General features: G+C 45.6%; 1 protein-coding gene and 1 long non-coding RNA gene across 24 annotated transcripts in view; one reads left to right on the top strand and one right to left on the bottom strand.

Moving 5' to 3' along the window:
- The window catches only part of LOC1276784 (anion exchange protein 2), a 40,135-nt gene that overhangs the window by 5,561 nt on the left and 10,911 nt on the right, over positions 1–23,663 (bottom strand). For 6 of the 22 annotated variants that reach the window (XM_061640860.1, XM_061640866.1, XM_061640861.1 and 3 more), the window contains exons 2-6: positions 19,648–19,877; positions 6,537–7,010; positions 6,348–6,454; positions 3,375–3,936; positions 3,141–3,287 (exon numbers count right to left, since the gene is read on the bottom strand). In XM_061640860.1, coding sequence (XP_061496844.1) covers positions 3,141–3,287; positions 3,375–3,936; positions 6,348–6,454; positions 6,537–7,010; positions 19,648–19,707 — 1,350 coding nt within the window. In that variant the 5' untranslated portion in view covers positions 19,708–19,877. Of the gene's footprint in view, positions 1–2,511; positions 2,608–3,140; positions 3,288–3,374; positions 3,937–4,492; positions 4,529–6,347; positions 6,455–6,536; positions 7,011–14,143; positions 14,255–15,515; positions 15,798–19,647; positions 19,934–19,969; positions 20,162–23,663 lie in introns of those variants that run through there. The other 16 variants (XM_061640851.1, XM_061640850.1, XM_061640848.1 and 13 more) reach the window with 13 other exon arrangements.
- LOC133391031 (uncharacterized) lies at positions 7,484–8,561 on the top strand. Of its 2 annotated transcripts, none has more exons than XR_009764517.1 (2): positions 7,484–7,631; positions 7,762–8,561. It is a non-coding gene; the product is annotated as an uncharacterized LOC133391031 (long non-coding RNA). The 2 variants fall into 2 exon arrangements; XR_009764518.1 differs by having other exon boundaries at positions 7,756–8,561.

The raw sequence follows: 23,663 nt of genomic DNA, 5'->3' as shown, positions 1-23,663 counted from the left end.
AACACAGCTTATCCTTGGTAATTTATCGTAACGATCGCTAATTACCTTTGATCCGATTGCCTGCAAACAAACGGCGTCCACGGGCCTGCCCACGCCCGAATGCAGAGCCGATGGCATACGATTCTATCTTTACCATTAACATGAGAGGGACAGAGCTTATACCCCGAACGTACCCGAAAGGTATGCATGCTTCACTCATCAGGATCTAAAGGCAAGGACAAGGCAAAAGAGACACAGAAAAAATTCCTCACGGCTACACATGTCCTTTTGATGGGTTGTCTATGCGTCTCGCTCGGTATCACAGCGGCATACGGCAGGTAAGCAGTACAAATGCTGCTACCTGATACGCACACATATTTATCGAACACAACTGTTCGGTTCGGCTCGGTAAACTTCACGAGGACGCCGGAACACAAGGGCGCAGACATTTTCATGATTTTGTATGACTTCGGCTGTTTTGGACCTCCCGTGTAGGCGCAGACATTAAAATTCCTGCATTAAATGTCAACAAAACAACTCACTGTTAAATGTCAACTAACTGTAAATCCAGTTTTACTAGTAAACTATGTAATATTCACTGCACTGCAGCTATTTTGATTGAGTTGAAATTTATTGCGACAGGTCCAAGATTGGTTTTATGGAGCGTGTATGTCTAATGTTTCATGTTTAAACACTCTTGGTCTAAACTCAGCTGGTCCTAAACCATAGAGATTAGCAGTAAATTGCAACCACGGTATTGTGGAGGAAGCTGGACTCCAAACCACTGCATGTACTACAACTAAATCCTCAAAACGATTCAAACTTTTCAAACTCAAAATAAAAACTTTCAAATGATTCAACTGTCAAAACTTTCCCACGGTTTTTGATCAAATGATTGACTCTGTATTACGTAGACTTTGCATCCAAATTTCGAGGCGTACGCAAGGTGGTCTAGATAGACTGCAGGTGGGTTCTTAGCTCTGATTTTGGTAGCCTTGATAGATGGAGATTTCTATGGAGATTAGCAGCTATGGAGTTATGGTTGTTAAGAACTTTGTATGAGTTGCTAAGGAACTTTTGAGCTCTCCCTAGCTGTCAAATGAAAATTTGTCAAAGTACACTGTACGGACCGACCTGTAATAATTGATGGACCTTGGGCGTACGAGAGTTGAAGAGTTTCATTGGGAGACTGCTCGCCGCGAGGCAACAAGGGGAGAAATATACAGCGAAATGAACTATTTGACAGGCGAAATATCTGACGGGTAAAGCATCACAGCGTTCAGCTGATGTGCAATGTAAACAAATAACGTGCACAAAATTCATTTCATTTCATTTCATTTCATTTCATTTATTAATACCATGAAATGAAATGAAATGAAATGAAAATCGTAACTAAATCCATTGAATAACTTCAATATCCAGTACTTCGTCAATTTTGAATCAACAGTTGATAATTTCTTCCAATTAGTGAATGTTCTGCTTAAGAAGATATTATTTTTAAGTGAATTTCGAAATCGGATGATGTGTCTCCCCCAACCCTTTACCGCAGGACTCCACACAGCATAACACGGAGCGCAACATAACAACTGACAGCTGCCAAACGCTTCAGAAAACGCTTCTTTGATGGTAACATGTTTTGAATATCCTTAGTAGGCCGCTCATTGCTCGTAGAAAAGCTACCAACCTACTACGATGACCGACAGTTAATAAAACGCTTTACCTGCTTTCCCAAGTGTTTTATGCAGCTTTTGGCAGCTGTCAGTTGTTATGTTGCGTTCCGTGTTATGCTGTGTGGAGTCCTGCGGTTAGCTGTACCTGTCAGATATTTCGCCTGTCAAATAGTTCATTTCGCTGTATATTTCACCTCATGAAGCCGCGCGGTCAGATATCACAGTAGGCGTATGATCTCTTTGTGAATCCTTAATAAGGACATGATCTTAACGATTAAAGAGAGTCAAAAAAAATGTATCAATAACTGCTTCTTATTCTTCTTCTTATTTGGCACAACAACCTTAGTCGGTCGAGATCTGCCTAAGCCCCTACAGCGCTTGGCTATCTGTGTCTATTTTGTGTACTCATAGCAGGATAATCAGTCCTGATTATCCACACGTGGACTTGATCAATAAAATCTACAGAAAATTCACATTTAAATCGTAATTTTGCCGTCGTGAATATAAAATATGATTAAAATAGGGATGTAATACGGAGATAACCAATGATTTTGCTTGAACCAGTCCAAACTTATCCCGAAACCCAATTACCTATTGAAACTCAATTCTTTAAAGCGATCTGAAAGCAGATTTCGCTCGCACGAGCACTTGAAGGGTTAGCAAACTTTTCCACCATCACCAACATCCCTGTTTTCCCCCCAACATTACAGTTACATTCACTATCAATGAGCGATGGTGTGACCCTTTCCCTGAGCGGTTAATGGTTAATGCAGCTTTTGCGTTAGTATGTGAGTGAGTGCGTGTGTGTTTGTATGAGAAATATTTACAGCGCTATTGAAAGAGTGAGAGCTCTATTGATTACCGATTGGTTAGTGTTTGTGTTAGTAGTGTCAGTAGTAGTGTTGCTGATAAACACCAAATGTTCCATGCTACGATCATACATACGAAATGCTAGGTTCTAAAAGTAGAAATAAAAAAAGGGGAAAAATGGTGGGAAACACAAGATCGAGTAACGAAAGATAATCAGCGTGTGTGAGATGAGGGAGTGGCCGAACAAGAAACGGGGAAGGAAAGAGCGAAGGCGCGTACAACGAATCAATTAATTTATTCGGCAAAAGGCTACGCCACCATGGCGTAGTGTTTTTGTGGGCTGAAGGGGACCTTCGTCCGTCAATCAAGCTGCGATGCTGCTTGTGAATAAATAATTGTCTCTTCCACGTTTCTTCCTTTCCCATTTCCCTGTTCCCAGCAAAACGGAACCCTCCATCGATCCACTTGAGGTTGGGCGAGGTTGTATGACGCTACCGAAGTTAATTAGTGATGAGAGGGTGATGCGTAAAATGCGACAATACTAACACACTACGGATGGGTGTTGTAAAATGGCGGAAGTGTCCAAAATGGGGAATAGTGTTTGTGTGTGTGCGTGTCCATATGTGTGGTCCGTGTGGTGACTGTGAGACTGTTCATTCACACCGTACCCGGACGACTCACCTGCAGGCTCGTGTAGCTGCTGTACTTCCGCTTCGGCCCGAAGGAAAATCCACCGTGCGAGCTTTCGTTGACGTGGCGATGGCGCAGCAGCAGCGCTCGCATGATGACCGCCTTATCATCCTCGTGGATCAGCTCATCAACGACCATCTAAAACAATGGGATTGGGAGAAAGAGACGGTTCTATTTTTGAGACCTTCCAAAAAAACGGGACCAACCTCACGCGCCCATCCTTACCTGCTCCACCACGCGGTACGCCACCGAGGGCAGATCCTTCTCCTCCAGGTCCATCAGCACGACGCCCGTCTCGAGGCAGCGGCGCAGATTGAGCAGCGAGTGGAACGACAGGGAGGCGACGTGCGGCCGGCCCCACCGGTCCGCGCCCTCCTCCACGTCCTCCTCGTACTTGATCCAGCGGGCCGTCTCCTTCCACTCCCGGTCCTCCCCGCTGCCCGTCAGCTCGTCCAGCTGCACGAACACCTCGTGCGGGCTGTGGTCGTACATCTTCTTGTACTTGCTCGAGGGCAGCAGGTGCTGGAGCGGCGGCGCCGCCTCCTTCCGGTTGATGTTCACCAGCGACGCGCCCGACTGGGCACTGACCTTGTGGCGGCGCAGGGCCCGCGGATCGTCCGACCGGTGCGACGTCAGCTCGTCGATGTCGGCCTCCTGCAGCGTCGCATCCTCTGGCTGGACCGAGATGCGGCGCCCGGTCGGGCCACCCTCGGTACCGCTCTGCCGTCGCCATTCGGGGTGGTACTCTTGCAGCGAAAACTTCCGCGATTTGTGCGGATGATGCCGTCTATGGGCAGAGAAATAGTGTTAATGCCCTTGCTTGTTCGATCGCTTTTCGCTTCATCAACGCCTCCAACAAAGACAAATTGCTGCTCCGAAAGAGGCCCGGGGCCCATTTCCGGGACACGGATATTGAACGACAACAATGGCAAACGGAAAAGGGAAAACGGTTTATCCTCATGCCAGACTGCCCCGGGATTCCAATGCAAGCTGGCATGAAATACAGTGCGTAACACAACTTTACAACCCAATGCAGTTTTGAGTTAAAATAAACAAAAAGGCTGTGTTACGCACTGTATTAGGGTTTCTTACTTTAACAGCGATTATTGGCATACTTAATTCGGACATGCCAGCTCTGTACAATAAAGCGAGAAACCCTGTAAAATAGCGCTATAAAAATGTAAAAAAAATAGTATTTTATGCGCAACTCAGTATAACATTACAAGTTTAAATAAACAGATTAAAGCCATGCACTTTGCACAAGTAGAGAAAGGAATGAACAAAAAAATAGGCGCCCACTTCTCAGACTTGGGACCGCAGACCACCCCATCACACCCACTAACCTTTTGCTTCGGACGGGTTTGCTTTGCAGCAGTTTCCTTAAACGATTAAACGCAACGCGAAACGGGAGGAAAGGACAAAACTTGAGCGTGAGCGTGACAACTTTGTGGTTGACATGTTATTGTTTTTTTTTTTAGTTTCTTCGATTAAGTTTAGCCTTGTTTATCCGTTCGGATTAAGGGGTGAAAAGTTTTAAGTGCATTGTGTGTTGGATTTCAATGGGAAATTTCACTCGAACAAGAAAACACTAGAACAATGCAAGGGTTAAAGGGGGAGGAAGGGTGGCGACCACTCAAGAATGCTTTGAGTTGAGTGCCGCACGCCCTATTATGCCACACCCGCATCATTGGCACACTTGAGCCCGACAGCACAGTGGAAGTAGGTTTTTTGCGCCCCTGGAAGTATGCTACACCGCACTCGCAAAAGCCGGCCTACTTACTAGTGTTGGGTAAATCTGATTCAGATTCATGATTTTGAATGAATATTTGAAATGATTCAATTAATTTTATTCTCGGATGGAAAGATTCACGAATCTCTAGTGATGCATAACCCTCCAAAGATTCATAGAGCTTGAGCTTATTATTATTATTATTCAGTGCTGCAAAATGTCACTGTCATTGTCATAAAAAAATCTTACTGAAACAAAATCCATATCTACGTCACGTACTCAATTTTGAAAATCAGAGGTGATACTCAAAGCGGTTAGTGTGATCAATACATGCTTCGTGACATTTTTGCGACTATCGCTTGGTCAGTCACTATGTCATGACTTTTTTTACTGTGATCAGTTTTGCAAAATGTCACTAACATAGTCATGACAAATTCCGGCTGAAACAAAATCATGTTTGCGTCACGAGCTCTACTGTGATGATCCAAGGTGATGCTCAGAACGGTTGGTGTGACCAATACATGCTCATGACATGTTTGCGACCATCGCTTGGTCAGTTACTTGAGCGTGACATTTTCTATCGGTGATCATCGCGATGGTCATGGGACATATACGGTGTTTGCGAGTTTGACCCGACAAATAATTGTCGACAAAATTGTCGTGACCAAGTGAGTGATTAAGAGTTGAGTACTAATCAAAATGTCACCAAGCATGTGATTGATCCTCCAATTGTTTGAGTCTCGTCACTGATCATCTCAGTCGTGGACGTGAGCTGATTTGAGCTTCGTTTCAGTCATGAGTGTTGGTGACTGAAACAGTGGCATTTGGCAGCACTGATGACAGCCAGAAAAAAATCATGATTATGCTTGCGCCGGCTTTAAGCTAAGCTTGTCAGTCAGAGTATCGCGCTGGACTCAAGAATTCGCATGGCGCGTTCGGCATGTCATGACGCACTTTTATTGACTATCAGCAATGAGCATTAAGCTACCACGGCTATGTTCATTGCTTTCGTTGGTGAAAATCTCGTGATGCTCATGGCATTTTGCAGCACTGTTATTATTCTTCTTGGCGTAAGAACCTACGTAGTCATGTCAGCCTATACAGGCTTTCGTGACTTCTTGGCAAGTACCAAGCAGCCGGCTATTATAGGCTTGAACCCACGACGGACATGTTGTTAAGTCGTGGCGAGTTAATCACTGTACCATGGGATCACGCAAATTCAATATTTTGAAATTGATGCATCTCTAAAGATTCGAGAATCCCTGGTGATATATGAATCATAATTTAAAGAGTCATCTTTGAAGATTCACGAATCCTTGAAGAATCATGAATTCTTGTAGTTTCATCAGTCTTTAGAGATTTTTGAAACTTTGGAACTTCGATTCATGATTCGAATCATTCATCGCTGAAGATTCATATGAATCAATCTCAACGAAAGATTCATGCAACCCAACGCTACTACTACTTACTCGGTACGCCGCCGGCGCTCCTCGTTAGTGTCCTCTAGCGGCAAACCCTCGATCGGCGCTCCCTTGTTGTCTTTGTCAAAGTGCACATTCCTTCTGGCGCTGGTGTCCTGGAGGGAAGAAAGCAAATGCTCATATTGATCATCAATCGTCCCCACACAACGCTACACCCCCCCGCCCCCCACTACTTACCCACTGTTCGCCCTGCACCGTGCCCTGATCGACCACCGGCTCGTCGTGCACGGTTTCGCTGAAATCGTTCGACGTGTTGTCCGCTAGCGTGGTGTTGTTCGCGGTGGACGAGAGTTTCGTGTCGGTCGGCTCGCTCTTGGACGAGAACGAGATCGGGCTGGTCGGGGTGGTGGTCGGCGGTGACGCCGCAACCGGCTTGCTGCGGCCCTGCTGCTCATTGCTGCTGGCGGAGGGCTTGTTGTTGCTGATGGTGCTGCTGCTGTTGTTGTTGTTGTTGTTGTTGTTGCTCGCACTGGACGTGGCGTCCGCGCTGTCCGGGACGCGGTGCGCTTCGTCGTACTTGAGCGGCGAGTTGTCCAGGATGACTTCGTCCTGCAGCCGGTTCAGTTCGAAACGTTCCTTCTCGGCGGTCGTACCGAACACGCGCTCGATTTCGTCGTCCAGGTGGACCTCGTTCGGGTCATCGTTGCTTGTCTGTGCGGGAGAATGGGAGTTGGGAAACAATTTGACTGTCGATTATCGAACCGGATAGAAAATTCCTTTTGCATATTTAATACTAAAATCACAACTTGTTGCACCCGGTTTTTATCGCACCGCTTTCATCGCAGAAAAAATGAAATTCAAACGTAACAGGGTAGGAATGAAAGAATCTGAATTAATCTATCGAAATGGTTTAGGTAACACACACACACACGACAATCAGGCGCGCAGCAATCAACACGACCGTGTACCGTGCTAAGCACCGTAGTTGCTGCCAGTCACGCGATCTTAGCTTTATCGAACGTCACCGGTCAGTGATTATTTGGAACATTTCGAGGAACGATGGTGGCACGCGAACAACCCCTCGCTCCAGGGTTCGGTCACACTGCTCAGTACACTATTTCCTTTCGTGACAAAAGCGGCCCGGTACAGAGCGTTTCGGTAGTCGAATTGAAACGACGGGGGGACTATAAATAAACCGAATCACAACGGCAGAAAAATCGCTGCCAAACTGTCGACCGAGACCGTGACAGTGACATTCAACCGTTTATAAGTTGAAGGTGCGTTACCAAGCAACTGCCTCCTGCCCCGAATATAAGGGAGTGTTCTAGGTAGGTAAGTTTGTTTAAAGGAAATCGATCGGGAGCGATTTTTATACAGGCTAGGAGGGCTTTTCTCCCTTTTGCGTTGTATGGCAAACATTTTTATTAATTTTTAAAATTGCCCAATTGCTACAAAGGTCAAGGGCGCACAGTAACTCACAGTAGCAATTGCTCGTACAAGTTGGCACCAATTCAAAGGGCAGCACTGTAACGGGAAACAGGTGCTTGCTTTGATCGCTACGCCTTTAATGAACCGTTGTTGAGCCGCCCACAACCCTTCTTCTTCGATTTCGATGTTCGAGAAACAGTCCAACTGCTGCCAGCTAATAGTGCAGATCGGGGAAAGGAATCAGTTTCGTATCGTTTAGCACACAGCTGAGCGCTACCAAATAACGCACGTCATCATCCCAGAGCTGTTAGTGGAAATTCACTTTTAAGTGGTTTCATCGCCCGGCGCGCTCTTATTCCCAGGAACGCTATTTCCGATTCATACGGCCGTATTTCCTCGTACCGGTAGTGAAATAAAATATGTTACACCCAGCAACTAGCTCAATGGGTTCGCTTTGCCGGTGGTGGCTCAAGCGTGGTACGGTACGGACGGTACTGGTCTGCCTCAGGCGATGCTACGAACGGCACAACAGTGTCCAGCGTGAGTTCATCGCTGTACCGGTGCTCCGGTGAAGCCAGCTGTAAAATGTAACTAGCAACAGCAAAATAAACCCCAAAAACAAAACTAGCGGTGCGTTTAGAGGAGGAAAAGCGAAGCTTCTTTCGAGGAAGAAAGCCCATGGAGACGCCCAGTAGTTTGTGAAGTGATGGGAGGGATTGATTCCAATTGGATTGGGTTTAGAAGAAAGGCCCAGTACTGCGGGGAGGAGTGTTAGTTTCGATGGAAATAGTTTCCTTCAATAAAGCGCCTGTATTTGGGAGCGAAAACTGAAAACCGTGTTTCCATTACTCACCACAACGATTCACCCAACGTCTCTCTCGCTTGATGAGTGTGTTCGTGCAATACGCGCAGCTCAAGTGTGTGGTGTTTTGGTGGCTTTTCGCTACTGTTCAACTGTTAACACACACTCACCAGGGTAACACTTGCGCACACACTCTTCTTCTCGAAATTATCAATACCGTACGCACTTCTAGAGGCCAACTACACTATCAGCCAGTCCCAAATCAAACAGTCCCAATCGATTGATATTGTGACGGGAAGTGAAGTACGAAACTTAAACTGCCACCTGATTATTAGTTTGATAACTTCGCGCTGCTTCGCGAGGCCGTTCGTTGAAGTGTGCCGCCGGCAAATCACTGCAATCGCAAAAGGGCCACTCAAACCGGGAGGTTCGGATTTAGTCAAACAATTATCACTACACCACAAGGGCCGCTCACTGCTGCTACTGCTTCTGCCACGCTGCATTGCTTTTTTTCCTGCGACGCATTTTTCTTTTTCTTATCGCCCGGCGCACACTTTGCACAAGGATCCAAGAAGGCTAGTGGGATGTCTGGGAGAAGTTGAAAACAGCACAACAATTAAACGCACACTCCAACGGTTACTTATTGCTGCGTGTCGGCGTGGATTGGCGCGCATCGCTTGACAACACGCGCCCGCGCTCTACCTATTAGCATATTTATTTTATTATAATACGACCTGTGTCCCCTCCTTATGCTACTGTCGTTGCGTGCGCGCTCGCCGAACCATTAAACCTTCCATTGGCGTGCGGCGGCTGATGCAATAAGCAATGACGGCGAGCCTGTGTTTGCTACTATTTGCCGTTTGAACAACGGTTCGAGACACCGAGACAAACGTTGTCAACAAGATACAGTGCTTGCGTGCTGGGGTTGAAGGGAAGAAAGAAAGTGGGAGGGAGACACACGCCAAACGTTTAGAAGACGAAGACAATAAACTGATATCTCGACACGATGGCGCGACACAGAGAGAGAGAGAGAGAGAGAGAGAGAGAGAGAGAGAGAGAGAGAGAGTGCAAAGGAAAAATCTACCAACCCTGTTCAAAGGTGCATCGGGTCTGATGGGGTTTGTGTGACTAAAGGGATAGCTTTTCTTTTGCAACTTTAATCTTACACCCAACCAATGCAAATTTAATTCCAACTTTTCAAACTTTAAAACAAATCCAATTCGGCCGCACACACAAATGGTAAAGTCCGTTGCTGAGCAAAAGCAAAATCTCACGACCCCCATTCGACCCCTTCCAAAACACGCAAGACAGGCAAGGCAGAGGCAGTCTGGCAAGTTTGTGCGAGTTCGTGTTCGGGGTCAACATAACATCATTTGCATAAACACGCGCATAAATTTGCCAGTTTTATTAATCCCTCGCGTAGCCTTTGCCAAGCGCCACTTTCTCCTTATCGTTGTGCCGGGGCGTTGTGACCCTTTGTGCGGTGACCCCTGTATACGAGAAGTTTTTGAGCTGCTTTTATAATCGAATTTGCACGATCCGGTGGGTCGGAAGAATGGCCCAATTCATTGGCTAAAGCATGAGCTAATATTTTTGTAAGAGAGAAAGACGCGCCAATCGATCATTCCTTGCGCTCAAATGCAATTGTTAACCGTTGCGCGATTTTGGCCTTTTTTCTGAGCTACGCTCAAATAAAATAAAACGCTACAGCACTGGCCTTAGCTCCTGCCCGCCTGCCTAGACGCAATCGAAAATAGAACTGTTTGCGAATATTTTGTTTATTAAGAATCACGCGTCCATTTTGCCTTCCCTTCGCTCACGGACACTTTGCAGTTTTTGGATTCATTTTGTTTGGTGCAATAGTTTGCCCCTTCCAGTGCAGAAGAAAGCAAAAAGAAAAACGGGAGGAGGTGCAAAGACACACACACACATCAAAGTCACGCCGTGCACGTACACCGGGCGGATGGGCAAAAAATAGATACTGAGAAGCGAGTTAGAATTTCGACTTTAAAGCCTCTCCGTTGGGGATGGTGAATGAGGTGAGCGGAATTGATTTTTGTGTTGTGAGTGTGGTCAGGTTCAGGAACACACAGGCCACTTTTGAGGTAGAAAAAGACGGGGTTTTGGGGTGTTGTGTTGATGCAGTTTTCCCCAATGAGCCAGAGAGAGGAGTGCAACTTCACAAAATCACAAGCAATTTAGGTTGTTTTCCATTCCCTTTTACACGTGCACACACATTCACACACACACGCACACTATGTCTCCCGGGGATCACCTGGTAATCACAATCACACAGCGCCCGAACCGTTTTCACTGCCGCTGGGACAGCCCAGAAGCTAGCTGGGAACGGTAAGAAGCAGGTGTAGCAGGCCCCACCCCGCACTGGGTTGGCGCAACGAATGCCCGATGCTTTCCCGTCAAGGTTCCAGCCACATCTGAGCTAGCGCGGTCACGGCGGCGCTCGACCCACATCTTGCTTTGCGAGGTCGGCTTTTTTTCTCTACGGGAGGAAAATCGTGCCAAGGGATGAGGAAAAACTCTCCAGCTTTGCTCGAGTGCTGCTGCTATCTCACCACTCTCTGCCGAGTTTTTGGCTGGGCGCGGGGAGAGAGTGGGCGCTACTGTTTTGTCAACTTTACCCCCGCACATCGCCTCCATCGCCGGTGGAACGGTGTGGCGTTGGATGCGCAAAGGACACGACGGTGGGATGGGCTGTGAAATGGAACGGCGTGATGGACCACGAGGATATTCCTTCTCTATGATGGAGAGTAAAAACGATGAGCAGGAGAGCGAGTGGCACGATAACAAGGGTTCATTTCAAGAGGTTGTTTTTTCCTGTTTCGATAATTAACAGTGAGTGATAATGGTTTAGGTTTAAATTAATTTTTTTTATATTTTATTGGACTTTTTAAGTCAAAGAGCTTTAAGAGTATACGAAAATACATTGTTTGTTAAAACCACTTTATTAAAATAATTATACTAAACATTTGCACACAGCTGTACTTCAAATGCCCTCTGTAGATGAATCTCATCACCTGAAGGGCTCGTCCTCGTAACGCCCCTGTAACGGTGAGAATGAGATATCAAGCAGGCGATGAGCGAAGCAGTGTGAGAACCACATCACACGTGCCTGAGAGAGAGAGAGAGAGAAACCAAACAGCAGAGAGAGAGCAAAAAAGGGAGCATCAAAAAGGGAAAACGCTTACTCTCACTCACCCACTGGCACGCTGCCCATTCCCGCGTTCCAGTGCTCGTGCTCCCGTCGACAGTTAATTTTTCACGGGCACTCGCACGCACACCCATCGTCCCCTTTCCCGGGACTAGCAAAACGCTCCCTAACTGGGGCAATAGTGCGGCCCGTACCGCTGGTCAGGGAAATCCCACCGCGTGGAAAAGGGAAAGTGAGTCAGAGAGAGAGAGAGAGAGCGAGCGAAAGAGCGAGAGAGCGTGCTCACCGCGACTGTGGAGAGAAATGAGCCATAAATGACGATGGCAGGAGGTTTCCCACGCTCGGCGCGCTCAAGAAAGGGGGGAGGGAAAGCTCCACCACCGCCATCCGGCACGCGGGCGCACAGCTGATACGGGAGGACTGGACCTTTTTGTTTTTATTTGCACGGAAATGGAAAAGTGCGCGGGGTTTGGCTGCAGGTTCATACATGCTGGTTGCATCCTACATTCATTCTCCCCTTTCCCCCCCGCTTTCCGTGATAACATATGGGTCCCGCTCTCCCGCTATGGCACACTGTGAAGTGTGCGCTTTTTATTGACTGTTTGCTGATTTCATGATCAGGTTTGTTGTGCTCCAGTTGCTGGACGGTGTGTGTGTGTGTGTGTGTGTGTGTGTGTGTGTGTGTGTGTGTGACCCTATTTTTGGGTACATCTCTTTCTTTGTGGAATGTGGACGTTTGAAGTATTTTTGGATCGGTGACGTAGGAATGGTTGCAATGTTTTGGGGTTTTTTAGATAAAATATAATCAATTAATCGTTTGCGCCTAAAGCTAGGCAATCTGAATGCTATTTAAGAGGCTTAGGGTAGAGACATTTAAATGGGACATTTTGCAACCTTGCTCTTGACGGAAGTGTTAATCTAGACGTTTAGACTATTAATTTAAGGCGATAGAAAATATTGAAGAATAACATTTTGCTTAACAAATTTATTGTTGCAGGGGTTTCCAAGTCAATTTCGAATGTGTAAACAATGTTTTTTTTGCCGCGTGCAAGATGTTATTCCACATCACTTTCATATTTCATTTACATCATAATAATGTTTAATTTCTTCAGCATGATTTTCAACTTTTTCACTGGAGTTTTGAAGCTGCACCTCATCAATGTTTGAACAACATTTTTAAAATTAATACTACATGGTTTTTTGCGTCACCACAACCATTTGATTCCATTATAAATGATTTTTAATAAAATATTGGGAATTTTCAAGCCATGCGCTCACACATTTTATGTGAAATTTCCATACTTTACGCAATGAATAATCAGATTGTCACTTTGTACGACCCATCAAACTAAAGCTAATTATCATTTTTACCTTTATCCAATTGGAACGCATTTGTAATAAAAATGCATTGAAATGCGTGGAAAATTAATTTTGAAAATGTTCTACAATTCTTGATGAGATGCGGCTTCAAGCCCCCGGTGAAAAAAATGATGGCAATAGACCGTTGAAATGTTAAAAATTATACATGGGAAATTAAAATTAATAATGATGGAAGTGAAATGCCCGATTGATGAGGATTAACATTTTGCACGCGGTGAACAAGAACGTTTACAATCGAAATTCACTTATAATACGTTTAGTAAAAAATGCAATTCAATATCTTCAGTCACACAAAATACTAAAAAAACGCTAATACAAATACGCTCAGCCCATAAGCTTTCGTGCCAATCCTAGATAGAAGATCTTTAATATTCGCCACTCGTTCACCTCATTGTCTCGGTTTGTTTGCCCAGGCTTGTTCCATTACCGTCCACAAAGACAGCATTACATAGAAAACATAGCGCACACTTTGGGGTCTTGCTGAGTGAAGCTCCATCCATCCATCAATCATAGCCACCCGGTGACACTCTAGAATAGTGCCCCTGCCCTCCACCGCCCAAGAGCGTGGACAAACAAGGGCTTTGTTGTGTGCACTTAGCCCGTTCTCAAAGAGGATGGGATGGGCTAGATTTCATTACAGCACGGCACGACACGGCACGACAGAAGAGGAATAGTCCATAAAAAAGCCTCAATCACCCGCATCGTTCGCCACTGTGTCACCGTCATTCGGCACTCCGTGTGCTCCATTTTCGCAGCATCTACTGCAGAGGTCTAGGTCAATGTTTGCCACCACAATAGCCACTGGACTGGTGATGAAAAGGAGGACACACGCAAACACACACACACACACTAAAGTATCACAGTAGTTAACGACACAGGCTCAGGCGAAGCTTCGCTCACCGAAGCACACATCAATCTCGTCCGTCCATTCAACGGTGACATAAATTAGTTACACGATAGGACAAATGATGCATATGGCGTCAAAACCAACCACAATAATGCACCCGGGCGCTGCCAGCTTAATGCAGCCGGGTGATTCGCACGTTGACTGCTTTAATAACTTACAATGGCACAGTATTGGTCCCGCCGCCGCCACCCGGTAGGGCTGCCGAACGGTGTCGGCGAACTGTCGACGACAGCAATCGCTAGCAAACGGTTCATCTTTCACTCACACTGGATTCACTTTTAAAGATCAACTACAATTTTCAATCACTCGCGCTATTCACAAAATCGGTCCTGCCTCAACCGGCAACGAAACCGAAATGAATGATCGAGCTGCCCCGACCGGTAAAGCCTTATTTCTCTTAGGTGTCGATCAGTGTTTTGCCCAAATACACACGTGACCGGCCGGATGGATTGGTGGATGCACATCACGAAATGTTAATTTCGCTAATTGAGCGACGGTTTCGTCGCCTGCTTCGACGCGCCGGCCATCCGGGGTGGGGGGGTATGCTCAACAAAACACAGAGCAACCCATTTGTTTCGTTTAGCACGCGTCTGACGTAGCGTATTTGTCACCGCTGGCTGCGATGAAAGCGATTCCCGATCCGGCTCGATCAGAACGGCACACAACGGGCGAGACTCTATTTTCGGGCTGTCAATTATTAACCGGGCGGGGAGTTTCCTGTGAAAAAAGTAGCGCTTCTATTTTAAGCCTTCACGGCCAATTGGAAAGGCAAATATTGGAAGTTTTTTAAACTTGGAGTTCCGTTATTGGTGGAAAAATTGTGTGCTGTGTAAATTGTGCGTTGGCGGGAGCTATCTCGATCGTGAATCGATAGGTTCATGTCGCGGCCACATGAAAGGGTAAACACAGAGCCGCGTTGTGGTGCGAGGGTGGTGAAGAACAATTTTGTGCTTTCTATTACTGTGTGTCGTTTGCTGAAGCACACCCCGGTTAAATACACAGACAGACACAACAGAGCAGAACTTTTGTGTTGTTTTTGTTTGACGCGCTGTTTGACTTTTTAACGGAAATAAACTCAATAGGCAGCACCACGGGGGGAATGCATTTTTGATGCACCGTAACGACTTGTGAGTATACACATTCACACGTCGAGCGGGTCATTTGTCAGTCAGGTGTGTGGGTGTGTGGCACGATGGATCGATAGCGTTATGGTCAAGGTCAAGAGCACTAATCTCTTGTTGCGTAGATTTGGTTCATGGAAAATACCGAAAATGTTGTACTTTTACTGCATTGTTTTTTTAAACTGAAGTAAGTAAGAACTTTTTCGCTTTATAATTAATCTTTACTGGGTGGTAAATGCAAACATTAAAAGAAAAACTGCCACTTTTACAACCTGCCACGTGACCTAATGGAGACGCCTAATGTTTTATATACTTTTTATATATATTTTTTAAATGTTCCCCAACCAAATGTGTGCATCTGAATTGCCCTAAACAGCTACAAAAACAACCACTGACAACAGTTACCTACCAAAAATCCTTTGGCTTTGAATTTTAAAATCGGAATTATTTTGCTCATTTTAAAGCTGCCCGGTGACCGGTTTCAAGCTTTCCACAACCACAACCAGCACACTGCTCTTTACCGGCTGGCGGGACACTGTACACTTGTCACTTGCCCCGTTGCATGTTTCCCCAGTGGGAAAGGGAACTGGCACGGCACGAACCAAACGGACAGCACGCGTATCCAATTACACTTATCGGGTTCGGACACACACGGACGTCGCGTTACCGTCCGGAGCCGCACGACGAACACTGACTGGGCTGGGAGACCACGGCAAGAAGCCCACTGGCCCGACCCAACGAGCCTCCAGCCCGGGGGGGCTGCAGCGACAGCACGTGGGAGCGTCCGTTGTCTTGTTGTTGCGTGTAGGTGTGTGTGGTGTATAACGCAACAAACCTTAAAGGAATATTCCTGTACCTTCATGCTGTAACTGGTTGACTCACTTGGAAGTACAGTACAGGACGGCGACACACCATTTGGGGGTGCCTACACTATGGTTTATAATAATTGAATCTGTATTTAAATACACATTTTGAAAGTGTACATTTAATGCAAAATCAATAAAATGGTTCCATATTTTTGCTGGTTATATTCCAACTCGAACGAACCACCCTGTACATTATGCTAGAATAAAGCATGTACTCCATTACACCGTTACACACGCCGCGTGAGTCATGGAAGGTGAACTTCCTCCCTTTAAAAAGTATCCCCCCAAGCGGAGGCTATCGGTGTGCATCGGGTTTCCGCGTCGCGGCACCTGATGCGTGTACGTGAAGCGCAAAAGTAGAGCGCAAAAGTAAAAATCAATCAATATAATGTGCATTCCGGTGCGACGTGGCTCGAACGCAACAACCGCCGACCGTCTAAAGGGGGGGAGGGCATACGTACGTAGCACCAGGGATGGTGTGAAATACCAGTTTTTCACTACCAACAAGCACCTGACCTGGCTGATGATCTCGTGCACCTTGTCTGCGTATGGGAAGGTGTGAGCTGGTTTGACCATATCCAATTGGTGCTGATAACGTTATGATGCTTGTTTGCTGGTTTGATCAAAATGTATTTAGCAGGGACGAGATGCATTGCTTCATTAAGTAGGCTCTCAATGGGTTGATTATTAGGTGCAACACAAAACGGAAATAAATTAAAGCAGTTCTCCTAGGCACACCTGCCTTTCATTGGAGCGTTGAACTTGGGAGATAATAATTAAATGGCTTTATTTAACGTTTGCATTTAAAAAAAATGGACAAAAATACCGCTTATCGATTTTATGGGCTTATCTTCACCTGCACTATCAAAACGTTATATGCACTTTGAATAATAGTATTCCCTGAGTCTGTAGACGAAATTTGACACCTCTATCAGATGAACTCAAACCATGATCGCCAAAACAGTGAAGCAACTATGTTTAGAAGCGTGCACGATCAAAAGACTCCGTGCGGTAGTTTGTGGACGTCTCATAAGCCTGTTTTGGTATTTAAAACATTTTGGCACTTTTAGACAACAATTAGAGCATCGATAGAAATCCCAGTTCTGATTGGCCCGCGTCCCTGAGCGACTTGAGCTTCCAAGGGAAGCAGAAAATGAAGACTGAGGGACAAGAGGCTACATCACTGCGTTAGCTTGGCATCGGGAGGTCGATGCAATAGGCCAAACATTGAAATAGTACTTGGGAACCATGAACTTACACGTAAACTGCGTCCACAGGCTTCGCAGTGGCAAGCAATGGCCCCAAACTCAATGCAATCTTTTTAGGTGAAATTTTCGATATGACGGAATTTTGATATGACAACCTAGTCCTAATCCTTGTCTTAGGAACTGGTCCAACATCCTCCAGCTGTGCCCCATCGATTTTTTCTGGACAAATTTGATCCAAAAGCTTTATTCCAACAATTTCTTGACGAAAACTAAGGAGCTATTGATAAAAATCGAAAGTAGATCTTAAGACATGCCTACACGCATGCCTTCGTCCGCCATGGTTTAAATTCCGGATAATTGACAAAAGATGGTCGCTAGGCCGTAGATTAATTTTTGTAATTGAGATTAAATCATTACCTTTCAAACGATGTTCATGCAAAGAAGATATTTCACTTAGTTTTTTTGTACAGCCAGCCAGAATTAAAAAAAAAGAATCCTCACACGCCTGGTAAAAATGTATTGAGTAGCTGGGTAGACTTGTTTAGGACTGGCTTATTTAGACTTTATTTAGCCTTACAGTTTAAAAATTAGTGTATTTTCTCTCGCTTTTGCTACTGCTTCGATGGCGCTTTTTGTTCAACAACTGTTCTACAGTGGAGCGCCGTTTATCCAGGCTTCTCGGGACTTGTCCTCGCCCGGATAAGCGAAAAGCACGGATAATGAGTCAAATGATATATTTTATCACCAATTTCTAATTAATTTTGGAAAATTATCTAATTTTTTGATAAAATAACCCCGTTTTTAATAACTACATGTTTTTTCAATGAGAATATTTGAAATTTACCTTGAATTATCGAGTCTTTTGTTATGAGAATGTGGTCTTATAACCGCTTTTTCAAATATCCTCCTCATAACGCAATGTCACCTTTGTATTGAACTGTCATTTCTCAATAGCACGGATAAACGGAAAGCCGGATAAAAGGTACCCGGATAAACTCCGCTCCACTGTATTTAGAAACCCGTTTGACCCTGCTTAACGACCTTAGCCGAACTTATTGCTAATTGACCCTTAAATTCGCTAATATAGTTGTCTCATGTTGAGTGTGTTTTCGTCCTTCTCTATTCGATCATGGTGCCATCTGAAGTGTTAACGTCTATCTCGTTCGAGCTGTTTTCGTGACAGCTCATATTCGTAAACATCTGCCTGTCAAATCCCGCACGAGGTAGATATCGGGCCAACACTTATTAAGAGCCGATTTTTGAGCTTTTTGGAAACTTCAAGTCACAATTTCAGGTTGCATCAGGTTCCTTTATACCTGTCATGGAGCTCACCGTTTAAGAGCATTTTAGAGTATCGTTGTAAGCAGAAACTATGGGAATAAATAAAAATGAATCTAATGCATTTAATTGAGGAGTCTTGCAGCCAATCAGTTGCAAACGTTGATGAACGTAACAGAACTATAACTCCTCTGACACGTGTAGCAATCAACCAAGAGCTATAAACTTTGCCAAAAATGCGTTAATTGTACCTTGGGTACCAGCCTGCAAGCCATTACATTAACGTTTGCTCAGTCTCGTATACCTTCTGTCTGGAGTTAATATTAGAACAGGCTACTAAATCTTCCTGCAGACTTTAAAAAAATACAATCAAAACAAAAGATAAAGACTTGCATAAATTAAGCATGATGCTTCCTCCCTGACAGACGGTGGCAGTGCTTCCCAATGTTCACCGTACAATCGGATGCCGGGACCCATCAAAGCGCCGCAACTCAATCAAGCAGGCTAAAACTGGCTGCTCTATCAGCATTACGATGCGTGGTTATGGGGGTTTTATTGCACACACGCCCATAAAGCAGCATGACAGTTGCAACATAGCAGAGCAGTGGGCAGATAAACCGAATGTGTACCAAATTAGGAAGATGAAAGATAACGCACAATGTGATACGGGCAGGCCGCTGGACGCACGCTTTTCAGTTGAAGTTAAGTAGCGTTGTAGACGCTTGGTCTAATCAACTCCAGTAGCACAGTGCCTTCCAATGAGCAGCCGTTAAGAAACAAAGCTTTGAGGTTTATTAAAGTCCTAAAAATAACCTTTTTTTTATAACCCTTCTTCAATGGTGTGCAATTTCCGTGTTGTAAATCTTCCCATTTGTCGATGGAATCCAATTATTCTGCAAGACATTATAATGCCGCTTATCGAAAGGTAGCTCCCGTTTATGTGGGAAAGGCATTCCGCAAATCCTTTTATCACCACGGCTGACACGATAAGAGTGCAGTGCTTCTTTTTTTGGCAACCCTTTCCCCCAGGTCAGCTGAGCCTTTCCTATCGAACGGTACAGAGAGCAAAAGTCCGGAATGGCTAAGGGTCCGCGTGTGAAAGTTACATCAGCACGTAGCAACAAAACCTTGGTGTGGTTGTTATAAAAATTGATAAATTTAATACTAATTTCACGGTGACACCACTTACCTCCTTGGTGTGGAAGCCCAGGAAGGACAATTTCCTCACATTATTGTCCCGGCGGCTCATCGTGTTGCTCTGGCGCAGCTATACTAGGGGCACTACACTGTACGGTGCTCTAGAACTACAGCTGGAAGAAGAGGCTTTTCCTTTCACTTCACTCCACTAAATCACTCCACTGTGTCACCTAAAATCTCTGCCGTTTGAGACGACTTATTAAACACTTTATCGGCTAAATGCTGTTAAAGAACAAGTTGTTCAACAAAATTATTAATAATGAAAACCACAAACGCAGGAACACACTTTTAAACGACTCGTAAAAGGCACACACGACACACACACACACTGGAAAGAGGCACTCGCGCGCGCGCGGCATACATCAGCAAGAAAGCAGTACGATCGCGAGCCAGCACGTCCCAGCTGCTACTGACCGCACGCTCTGTTCGAAGGGCAACTTTTGCACAACCGGCAACAACTCTCCACCGTACACTGTGTTCTCGTGTCGCGCGTCTTGCCGAAACTGATCTTCGCCCGCTGATATGGGGCATGGGCCCCACACGCTTCTTACGCGTTACGCAAAAGATACCGCGCACGATCACCACCACCACCCTTGTTGTAATCAATTTTGTATGGCAACAAAAAACAGCAGCTCCAAAAACAAGCACCAGCAGGTTCGATTATCTTCCCAAAAGAAGCGGACAGAGAGAGAGAGAAAGAGAGGGAGAGAGTAGGTGGTATCTTTATTTCTGAGCTGATAATGTGCAACTTCTGGGACCCCAAACCCCCTTTTCGGAATAGATTGTGACGTAACTGAGAGGGATCTTGTTTTATGACACCGTAATTAAAGACACTCTTATATAGCACTGTGTGTGTTTGTGTGGGTATTTACAGAAGCTGATTCGAATTAAAAATACTCCATTTTCCTTTACTAATCATCATCGTTGTGCCTAATTCCACTAACAACCCGGAAAAGGGATAGATCTCCCATTCAGCAGGTTGGCTTACACAGTGTCACTATCTAGTGGAGGTTTAAGCTGAGCCCAAGATAAGGCCTCCACAAATCACCTTTCAAACGCTCAGCAACACCTCGACACTATCACACTATCGGTTCACTCCATACATCGACTTTACGGGGACTCGATGGGACGTGGAAGTATCAGGTTCTGCCCCATCTAATCCCTGTGTGAGGATTAAAAGGTTTTCTGAGTGATTTATGCTCTGTCGCAAAAAAAAACGCCTCTCAGCGTGTCCTTGAGTGACACATCTTGCCATCAGTGTTTGCGCTACAGCGTCTACCAAAAGCTGAGGCGCAAAGTCCCGAGATTGAATCTTACCTTCGCGCTGTGTGCAACAATCGTATCAAACAAATTGGAAAACGGCAAAGCTGCTCCCCGTTCCCGGAGCGCCGGTATGATTGATTTCATTTATCGTCACTGTCATTGTGCACCCATTCTTTGCACCCACTGGCTGTGTGTTTGTGTGTTTGTCAAACCGAGCATTCATTGTTGTCGCGTGTTGTGCTGCCCTGTTTTTGCCCCGAAAAACGGAACAATTGAAAGCATGATTATGCTTCCAAGGGCCCGTTCTCATCCACCGGCAATGCGTGCGGCCTGAAAACGTGCTGCCAGAGTATTTACCCCCCCCCATGTCGGCGGCAGTGTGTTTAAAGTGTGTCCTGTGGGGCGGGGCGAGGCCGCGAGTTGTTTGTCGAGTACGGAAGCTTTACTTGCTTTACTATGGGGAATGGTGTTTACCGCACAATTTCGCCGCAACGAACAAATCAAGTGCGACGGGGCCCCGGTGGGAGTGTAATCAATTTGTTTGATATTTACCTACACCTTCAACTGTTGGGGGGGGGGGGGGGGCGGTATGAGTTTGGGCAGAGTATTACGAAATGAAATTCAATTAAACGGTCTGTTTGGTTTGGGAAATGGTGGCGAGGCGTGGAATGGCATTCCTTTCCCGCTACTAAACTAATCCGCCTTTTAATCTGACGGGTGTGCATTTTATCGCGCTTTAATCAGGATGGAAGAGATTTGCAACTTGGTTTGCGAAACTTGATATCTCGCTTTTGAGGAAGAAAATATGTGGGAAAATCAAATTGCGACCACATTGGATACGGCAGACACTGTGGATAGAATTATGTTCAACAAGAAGCACAACCTACGACGTCTACAATCTTGGATGGCACGTGACTCGCATATCGAACCACTAAAATCTACGAGCACAATGCCCTTTTTGCAGCACCTCCCCCACCTCCACCACCTTCAAGACATCGGAAGGCACCGAGCGATAAAGGCGCACGCACCGGTGGACGTTCTCCGCTACTGTCCGAACCGGTTATCGGTCGATATCGGTATCAATTCCAAATGACAGTGCTGACAGTTAAGCAGCAGCAGGAACAGCAGCACGGGAGGGTGCACGAGAAAAGCAAGGTTTGCTAACCGATAAGGCAGTCTGAGGGCGGGCGGAGGGGGAGGAAGTGATTGATCGATTCTAGATCTTGAAGATACTAGCTGTACACCCTCGTGGGGTGTAGTGCTACCTGTTACCCGTGTGTGTGGCGCAGGTGACAGCAGTGGGGCTGCTGCTGGTTATTTGGAGTTGGCGAGATTTATTTCGTATACTGCACACACAGAAACACTGCCCACAACTTCAACTTGTTTACGAACTTGTTGGTCATCCCGGAAACGTGTCATAAAAACAACTAGCGCCCACAAAAAAACAATGGATCAAACGGAATGATAGTGGCCACCATAAACTGATATCAAGATAGTGGAAGTATAGTTTTAAGGAATTCGCAAGCTAAAGATACGTCCTGGAAGCGGCTAATAGGGACTTTTACGATTCCAATAACAGGAAGTCTCCGAGATACGCCGTTTTCAAGATGTAGTTGACCGCTGAAGTTTTTTTTTCCTGGAAGTTCCCTAATTGGAGTGATTCTCAGTTAAAAAAACATACACACTCTCTCACTCTTGTTGGTCTGCTCACGATAGAGCACGTCGATGTGACATGGCCCGGTCAACAATCATTCGGTCCCTGGCTGCAGTCTCCCATCCATGCAGACACCCGATCTCCGTCAGGTCCTGCTACGAGATCGTTGTGCTCCCCTGCGCCTCATGCCGAACTGGGGATAGCTGTCGAACACCTTCTTGGTGGGGCATGAGTCCGGCATACTCATGACATGCCCCAGCCATCGTATCCTACCAGCTTTCGCCACCGCCAGGATGCTCGGTTCGCCTTCGCAAGCTCAGTAAGCTCGTGGTTCATCCTTTTCCTCCACGCTTCATGCTCGAACACACCGCCAAAGATGCGTCGCTCAAACACGCCCAGAGCGTTTGCATCCTCCGCTCGGATGGTCCAGGACTCGTGTCCGTAGATGACCACCGGGCGAATCAATGTGCGATATATCTCACATTAAAAAAAAAAAACACACATAAATGTCAAAACATGAAACATCCGAAACCTTACGAAGAGAAATTCATAGCAAATGTGCATTTTTCTCACAAATTTAACCTCTCAGTTAGCGGTCACCTACTTGGTAGGTACTTGGAGCAAATTGTACTGACCTGACATATGTCAAATGTTAAATGCAAAATACATTCCTTTCTGATCGAGATTTAAAAATCATTCAAGAATGTTCAAAATTGTGTTATTTAATCAGAATCGTATGAAATAATGAATGGAGTGGCTAGAACTACCCCTTAGATGTATAATGAAATGAAAATTAGCTATATTCTGGCTGAAACCGAGCTACACGTAAATTCGAGATACGCAGTTTCTTCACGGTCCACATTAGTAGCGTATCTCGGGGACAACCTGTAATATTGTTACATGGAATTTGACAAATTGGAAGGTAACTAATATTGTATCATACCAAAACAGATGCCAATCTAGGGTTGCTGAGCTCTCAACGTATTTGCTAAGGTATATATGACCCAGAGGACGTGGTCCCGTGGTACAGTCCTCAACTTGTATGACTTAAAAACATGACCGTTATGGATTTAAGCATCATATCCTCCCAT

Source organism: Anopheles gambiae, chromosome 2, assembly GCF_943734735.2.
Source record: "Anopheles gambiae chromosome 2, idAnoGambNW_F1_1, whole genome shotgun sequence".
In the NCBI taxonomy this organism is placed as follows: domain Eukaryota; kingdom Metazoa; phylum Arthropoda; class Insecta; order Diptera; family Culicidae; genus Anopheles; species Anopheles gambiae.
The sequence above is the reverse complement of the archived record's forward strand: the minus strand, read 5'-3'. Positions and strand labels throughout refer to the sequence as shown.